The sequence below is a fragment of the Poecilia mexicana genome, unplaced genomic scaffold (assembly GCF_051168715.1).
Source record: "Poecilia mexicana isolate PSO_F unplaced genomic scaffold, ASM5116871v1 scaffold_14, whole genome shotgun sequence".
NCBI classification, from domain to species: Eukaryota; Metazoa; Chordata; class Actinopteri; order Cyprinodontiformes; family Poeciliidae; genus Poecilia; species Poecilia mexicana.
The window spans coordinates 4,209,511-4,217,823 of record NW_028263383.1 but is presented as its reverse complement, the minus strand read 5'-3'; the positions used below and the strand labels follow the sequence as shown (position 1 = coordinate 4,217,823).

The 8,313-nt window shown below is 38.4% G+C and overlaps 1 protein-coding gene across 1 annotated transcript; it reads left to right on the top strand.

The window, feature by feature from the left end:
* Positions 1 to 341: 341 nt before the first annotated feature.
* Positions 342 to 7,952, top strand: sms (spermine synthase). The gene is made up of 11 exons (XM_088012656.1): positions 342 to 503; positions 1,629 to 1,749; positions 2,645 to 2,732; positions 2,881 to 2,945; positions 3,041 to 3,216; positions 3,470 to 3,626; positions 3,716 to 3,803; positions 4,110 to 4,224; positions 4,329 to 4,408; positions 6,341 to 6,456; positions 6,573 to 7,952. The coding sequence occupies exons 1-11, from the start codon at positions 458 to 460 to the stop codon at positions 6,601 to 6,603; spliced, it is 1,083 nt and encodes a 360-aa protein (XP_087868782.1). The 5' UTR covers positions 342 to 457; the 3' UTR covers positions 6,604 to 7,952.
* Positions 7,953 to 8,313: the final 361 nt, after the last annotated feature.

Genomic DNA, 8,313 nt, shown 5'->3' with positions numbered 1-8,313 from the left:
AAAGTAATTATGCCTTATAGATAATTCTGGCTTTACTCTTAAGGTTGAAAACCTATTGTCAGGATTAATGTTTGCATTTTCTTCTGACATCTTGTGAATGTTTTCTAACAGGCCAAAAAAAAAAAAACAACAACAACAACACCCTGCACCTACTATTTTCTAAATGCACTATCTAAAGCAAATACCAAAAAGTATTTTGCAAAGATCGACATTACACTATAATGCTTTTTATGCACCAGTTAATAAAAGACGTATTTATTTTAAGCGCTGTTGATAGTACAAGTCCTAAAATCGTGTATTTAGGACTCAGTCGCTGGTCTCTCAGTCTGGCTCCGCCTCTTTGGTTGAGTGTGGTGCGAAGCGGCAGCTGCAGTGGTAGCTGGGCCCTCCCTCTTTCCCTGCAGATAAGTATTCGCAGCCCCGCTATCCCAGGCATGGATGTCGGTTGCAGCGAGACATGGCAGTGCGACATTATACTCTCGACATTAATCTCTCTACGCCAGGTAAGATGCTTGGAAAAAGACTCCAGAAATTGCGTGTTTATTCAGTTTACGGCCCCTGTAGCCAAGCAGCGTGTTAGCTAGCCGGCTGAACAGCTAATATTGACTCGCTAGTTTGTAATTGCCCTTCAAAACTGCAGGTTGGGAGTGATTTAGACGGAATTCAGCTCAAGCATGTTCGGTAAATTTTGGTTTGAAGGGTAAAGTTAACGTGGATAAACATTTTTACGTTTATGTGCTGCTGCTTGTTCACTTGAATGTTATGTGGGATTTTCTCGCAAATTTGCAAGGCACTAGTGAGCGGCTCGATGCTTGTCTTGCTAACAATGTGAATAAAGCATGTTCAATTCTGCGCTGTCGCAGAGGAAATAGTCCCTCTTCCGCCATTTTTGTAGTTTTGCTTGTGAAGGCTGAACTGACCCCAAACCCTCGCCGTTTAAAAAACATTTACAAGTACCAATGTCGCAACAACTGACCATATTTAAAAGTAAAAATAATAACCTGCCATTGTGCTATTATTGATGGAAATTTTTTAATTAAAGATATTAGAAATATTTTCCCCCCAGATTTTTTAATATATTTTATTAAAGTACATTTAGGAGACCCTTTTACATAATTTGATAAAAACTACGCATGGTATTTTATAGATAAAATACAAATTATGTACAATTATTCTTAAAGCAGTGCTTCTCAATTCCAGTCATCAGGCCCCCCTGCTCTGCATGTTTTAGATGTGCCTCTATACCAGAACAGCTGATTCAAATGATTGCATGACCATCAAGTACTGCAGAAACCTGTTAATCACCCAAATATTCAATCCAGGTGTGTGGCAGAAGGGAAACACTTAAAACATAGCCCTACAGCTGGCTTATGCCCAGCAACTGAAAACATGCACCATGAAATAAATTTTTATAAGTGAGTTAGTTATAAAATGAGGAAGGCATACATTTAAAACTGCAAAAAAAAAAAAAAACAATTTATTCTCTTCTCTCCGTAACTGCTTACCTGTAATTGAAAAGTCTATCTGACAAAAAGGTCATTATCGATTCAGATGTGACTTTATTAATCGTACTAATGTGCCAGACTGCTATAATTTTTTTCCATCTTTCTGTTTCTGTTCGTCTCCAGTCGACTCGGCCTCTGTAGTGCCTGGTCTGCTGTCCATATTTCATGAGCAGGAGCTGACAGAGACTATCCATGACACAAATGGGCATGGATATCTAGCTACATTTGTCGGCAAGAATGGGCGGTAAGGAAAGCAAGAAGAATATACGACACTGACGTTGAAGTATCCAGAGCTTTCTAATCTTCCAATTTTAAACCAAAAACAAGTTGGCAGCAATTTATTTTAACATTGTCAGAGTTTAATTAGCTCAGTTAGTCTAGTGAAGTTGAATGAAGTTTTATTCCTCTTACTTTTCAACATGCTTTTCTTTGGTGCCATCTGGTGGCCAAAAGTAGGAAGTCTAGCTTGAATACACAACTTACTCTGCTGCTTTATTGTGACTGCCTGAGGTATTGTCATTGTGTTGCTTTGAATATTTAGTTAAGATAAAAGAAATGCTATTATTGTTAAATAATCTTGATAAATGAGCTTTCCAACGATGTGCAGTAATTGGCTGTGTTTGACAGTCATTTATGTCTCAGTTCTAAATCTTGCAATAAGAAGTTTAACTCCCACTTAAAGTGGTTCTGACTTGGCTGTCAGTTTAGACTGATTCTTTCTCAGAACCATCTAGGAACGCCCAGGTTAAATACTTGAACTGTTTTAGTTACTGGGTGTTTGATCAACTTTTTAATCAGAATTGAAAAGTACAATTTAGAGTATCCTCTGTGAATGAAATCCTTGACTCTGAAGAGGATTTAGTGATGTTTGAGTCCTCCTCTTCTAGAGGGTATGTTCATAAATTGAAAGGTAAACTGAGAGGACTTTGTTTTAGATTTATTTTAAATATTTTCTTAAACCGATTGCATTAGTGGTAAGCAAGGTTGGTCCAGTGTGAATGTTTGAACTTAAACCTTCAGGCTACCGTCTCTGTTGGAAGAGTGATGGGGTTAGATGTTGTAGTTTTATGTTATGGGTGGAGTATCATTTCACCAATAAAAGGTTTTATAAGTTTGCTTTATTAAATCTTGTTTACCAGGCTCGTCGTTCTGCGTGTGCACTCCCATGGGCTGGTCACCGTCGATCTGCAGTGTCACGAAGATGATAACATTGCACAGCTAGACAATGTAAGTGATCAAAATGAAAAACACGTGGAGTTTTCAATATTATTGTATTTCAAGCTTGTCGTGGCATACAGTTTTAAAATGCAAGACTTGATGGGAAGAACAGCTATGCACAGACATTTATTTATTTTTTTTTTCATTTCCTCCACAGCTTTTAAATGCACTGGAAAATAAGTTAAAAGTTCTGTTAAATGGAAATATTACAAGGATTAAAAGGTGAGGGTCCTGGTTCTCATGATGTGTTTCCATTTGGGATGTTTGAAGACTTTATTTCATCAAGGATCTGTCATTATTTTTCATTTTCCCTCCAGGCTTCCAGCCTTAGTACGAGGAGCAAAAGTTGACCGATACTGGCCCACAGCTGATGGCAGGCTGGTGGAGTATGACGTTGATGAAGTGGTTTACGAAGAAGATTCTGCATACCAAAACATAAAGATATTGCACTCACGGCAGTATGGAAATATCTTAGTCCTTGATGGAGATGTCAGTAAGTATTTATATAATAAACTAGTACACACAAGAAAGCTCATTTAGACGTCTGACTCTTTTTAAAAATATTAACAGAAGGCAACAAAGGGGACAAATAGACGGCTTGTGTTATATTTATGTTCATTAATAAAAATATTTTTTATTGTGGACAAATGTGGCCATTATTAACTTCAGCTTCACTCAGGACAGCTTTACACAAAATTGCATCTTGTTATTAATTGTATGTAACTGATGTGTTAATGTTGCTGCAGACCTGGCAGAAAGTGATTTGGCGTACACACAAGCCATCACAGGTAATGGAAGAGAGAATTATGCAGGGAAGGAGGTGCTGATATTAGGAGGAGGAGATGGAGGCATCCTTGCTGAGTTGGTCAAACAAAAGCCAAAGATGGTCACCATGGTGGAGATATCCTTTTGAAATTTTTTCTGACTTTAACACCCTATATGAAAGTAAGTCGACATCTTAACCTGACTCCTCCTTGACGAGGCATGCACATTGACCAGAAGGTGATCGATGGGTGCAAGATGTACATGAGGAGGACTTGTGGCAATACCCTGGACACCCTGAGGGGCGACTGTTACCAAGTGAGTGCTGGGAAATTAATGATCTATTGGGGAAAATTCATTGCCATCTCACAACTGTGACGCAAAATAGTTTGGTACAAGTAATGTTTTATTTGCTTCTCTAGTTTAAATATTCTTTTTAGCATTGTTTAATAACTTTGAATAGAAATTTTCAACGATAATGTATTTATTGCTGTTTGTATAAAACCAGAAATTCTGACTGAAGTACTTTACAATAAGTTATCTGTAGAGCAAATTGCGAATGTTGAATACCTCAAAGTAAATGTCAAAGATTTTACCGTAGTCAACATGTGTTGTGCATTGCAGATTCTGATTGAAGACTGTGTCCCCTTGCTGAAGAAGTATGTCCAGGAAGGAAGAACATTTGATTATGTAATTAATGACCTCACTGCAATCCCAATATCTACTTCACCAGAAGAAGGTTCCTGCATATCCATTAATCCATTGCACACGCTGTGGCTACTTACGCATAATATAGAAAAGTCGGTGTTTAGTCTTTTCTCTGAAACTGTGTGCTCTCTGCAGACTCTATGTGGGAATTTCTACGTCTCATCTTAGATCTGTCAGTGCGTGTCCTGCACCCCAAGGGGAAATACTTTACACAGGTCAGTTGGGTTTTTTTTGCAGTATCTGCACAGTTTAGAGTGAAGCAGTCAAGCTTATCAGAGTCTGAAAGCTTTGTCAAAAGATGTACCATCTTAAGAGAAACTGGCAAATTTGCTCCAAATGACAAAATGTATGTCTAAAGACTTTTCTGTTTGTTGCGATTAGGGCTGAAACGATTCCTCGAATGATTCGAGTACCTCGATTACTAAAATTCCTCGAGGAAAATGTACCTGCCTCGAAGCTTCGTTAATTTATGTTTTATTAGTTAGCGCACCGTGTTCTGGCCGGGACTTCATTTGCGTTGCGCGGAGCTCTCACTTCCGCCTCTGAGTTGTTGACAAAAGCTAAGTCTCAGCGGCATAAAGTCCAATCTTCAAGATTGGCCCGTGGGGATTTTATTGATTGATGATAATGCCCGACTTTTTATCGTTTTTGGGGAACCAATAAGCATCCTTAAAATGACTGGGGGAATGCCTGGAGTACGGCAGCATTTCTCCTCCGGGGCTGCTGGTTGAAAGCGAACGGCGGGAAGAGCGCTGAGGTGAGCGGATAGACTGAGCAGGGCGGGCGGCTGAGTAGCTGATGCTTACCGTGTAAATGTAGCTTTACCGACGAACCGCACAATAAATTTCATATCCCGGACTAAAGAAACGGGTGGCGGAGCGCATCGTACATGGCTGGTAGATGAGTTTCTGAGTGTGACCAGTGAAGGTGTCGTAAATATCCCGTATTGCTTCCCCCCGTGTTCGTCCCCCGGTTTAACGGTTCGTCAGTCCGCTGGTCTATTTCCTCCCCTCCACCCCATCTTGCGTTCGTTCATTCGCCCTCTCCTCCCACTCCAGGCGGCATTTCCCGTATTTTCAAACCCAAAGCGTGACAGGTTAGGTGGCAAGGTGAGTTTAATTAATCTATTAAACTCACTGAAGATGAATACATAAACTAAAAGCTGGATTGTAGACATTTTTTATAAGCATATTTGTGAGCCTGCCTCTTTGTTATTAAATTCAATATAATTTCAGATTTTTCTATAACTTTTCTTCTGGTTAACTTAGAAAGTGAGCTATTATTGTTACAGGTTAGTTTTCTAAACTACAAAAAAGCAACTGTTAGGGATGCTCAAATATGAAAAATTGGACTGATATTGATATCTGATAGTAACACCGGTATTATGCCAGATTTACCAATATTTCATTTTAGAATTTTTTTTATCCGATTACTCGATTAATCGTAAGAATAATCGATAGATTACTCGATTACTAAAATATTCGTTTACAACAGCCCTAGTTGCGATTAACAATTGGAAAACAATACACAGTAAACATGTTTGACAAAAACCAACCAGCCAACTTTCAAGCATAATGGTGATGATTCAGGGTTGTTTAAAATCATATTAACACAATGCAGTCTAATCAGAGGCTTCAGACTTTAACCCAAAATGATCAGTTACTAATTTGTTCCAATGTATGTTGACTTCATGCTTTTTTTTTTTTTTTTTTTTTTTTTTTTTTTTACCCCCTCCCTTAAGCACAGTCAGGCAATTTTGCAAATGAAGTATAACTTCAAAGAGTAATACTTCAAAGTAGGGATGCATAAAATTTTACTGATATATTTCACAACCTTTTCGACAGCTTGAGAAAGACCACACACAATTATTCACCACTGTTTCTCCTTTTCAGTTAAACTCCCACAATCCTCCTCTTCATCACCAATACCGTCATATGACGAAACAAATAACATAACCAAACGCCTCCATTCAAATGGCAACAAGATGGAAATATCAGTTGCTAATATCGGCCCAATTTTATTTATCAGATCAATTCCGATAAATTGAAAAATGACTGATATATCAGCTGATACCGATATAGAATGCGGTTAATTTTTTTTTTTTTTTATGTGTGCATTATAACTTTTTTCCATTTTTATTCCATCAGGGTAACAGCGTGAATCTGAAAGAGGCGCTGAGTCTATATGAAGAACAGCTGGGAAAGCTCTCATGTCCTGTAGATTTCCAAAAAGAAGTGGTGTGCGTACCCTCCTACCTGGAGCAGTATCCTTCATTTTTACCGCCCAGTCATGGGTTTAAATCATGACATGCAGATCAACGCGTCATAAAAACAGTAGTATCATAAAGACTCTGTTTGTGGCCCTTAATAATCTTTTCAGATGGGTTTTCTACACTGCGTGGAAGAAGTGAAGACTTCCAGTTTTCTGAGCAGCTGGAATGCGAACGTTTGAATTCCCTTCTGCTTTTCACTTAGGCTTGAATGTGTGGTCTGACTGAACATGACATGAACACGGAAGGCTTGGAAAACGATTATTAAATAGTTACTGACTTGTTCGTAAGGTTTGTTGCACCAACCGTTAATGTAGATCTTAAAGTGTATCTGTTAACTGCCAACGTGCTGAGGGACTGTTTCTTGGGTGATTTATTGTGACTGGATCCAACTTTCAGGATCTTCTTGGATATAAACAGAAGATCCTGTTTACTCTTAACTGATTGAAAACATCATTGCTGTGTATGTTTATTTTCTTGAGTTAATACAATGAGTTTCGTCAGAGTCTGAAGGAATTAGGCTGTTTGAGGTCGAGACCTCATCTTAATGCTCTGTTCCTAAGCTTGATCATCCCAGTGAAGTAAAACATGGAGGAAATAGGCAGACCTCGGTGTGTCCATTGCGAACGCAGCAAACTTCTGTTTTGTGATGGTGAAACACTCCACCCTATTTTAAGCCGGTTAATGTGAAAAGGAACATGCAAAGGTTGCTGTAAATTCAGTCTATTATTTGAAGGTGCACATGAATAATTATCAATGCCATTGAATCCTGCTCCTTAGGTTTTGATTTATCACTGTTTGCTGCAACTATTTTTGTGTTAATGGATTTGACCTTGACTTGCATGTCTTCTGAAGAAACTTTTACAATTTATAAACACTGATCTGGTACACTGACAATGTTGTAACTTTGCCCACCATATGTGTGTGAATCTGATGTAAGTTTAAGCTTTTTTTTTTTTTTCCTCCTTTTGTTTCTGCCACTGAAATACGATGCAGCTCTTTCAGTCTGTATCAAGGCAGTGTGGTTCATCCTGATGAGTGCTAAGTGTTGTAGTCCAGGTGTGTTAAAGGGAAATTATTCCTCATTGTTGCCATCTGTGCATGTGCTGGTTTTGATCTGTTTTTAGCACCTTTGATTTCTCCTGATTAAGTATACTGGGTGCATGCTGAAGACTGTGAATGTAGCTTGCATAGATATACAGAACACAGCACATTAGATGGACCCTCTGGGACATTTATTTATTCAAACAAACTCACCAAATGCTGTTCTGATAAACTGTTTGACCATCTGCAATTAGTTTTGAGGAAAATGGCTTGTTTTTTTTTTGCCCCCTTATGTTTCATATGTATAGCAAAAATACCAAATGTTTGGAGCTGTAGAGTAAATATGTTGCAGCACACATTGCATTGTAACAACTGGGTGCTTCACTGCTTGCATTTATGTAAAGAAATGCTGAAATAAACATAAAAATGGATATAAGCCTCTTAAAGCCAAGTCGTGCTTCTGTCTTGGCTGCAGCTCTTGCAGACAGGAAATTTCCAATGTCATCCTACTTTGCTAAGCTTCTGTTGTGCTTCAGTTTTCTTCTGTTACTTTCAGTGAAATTGTAATTTAATATGCACAGAGAAATCGTTTGGTGTGTTTGCAGCTGGTGTTAAGGTTAGCCTGAGGACGGCATCACGCTCCAGATGGCTCCGTCACACAAAAGGTCTGAAGCATAATACGGTTTCTCAGCAGACAGACTTAAGTTGGATCCAACAAAACTTAAACAGAAAGCTTGTCTGAAACTTTAAACTTTATAGACAATTCTGGGGTTTACTATGTTTTTCTATTATTTGATTAACAAGTGG

Coding starts and splice junctions, on each gene's coding strand:
- sms (XM_088012656.1), top strand. CDS start 458: ATGGCAGTGCGACATTATACTCTCGACATTAATCTCTCTACGCCAG. Junction 3,804..4,109: donor TGAGGGGCGACTGTTACCAA/GTGAGTGCTGGG, acceptor TGTGCATTGCAG/ATTCTGATTGAAGACTGTGT. Junction 4,409..6,340: donor AGGGGAAATACTTTACACAG/GTCAGTTGGGTT, acceptor TTATTCCATCAG/GGTAACAGCGTGAATCTGAA.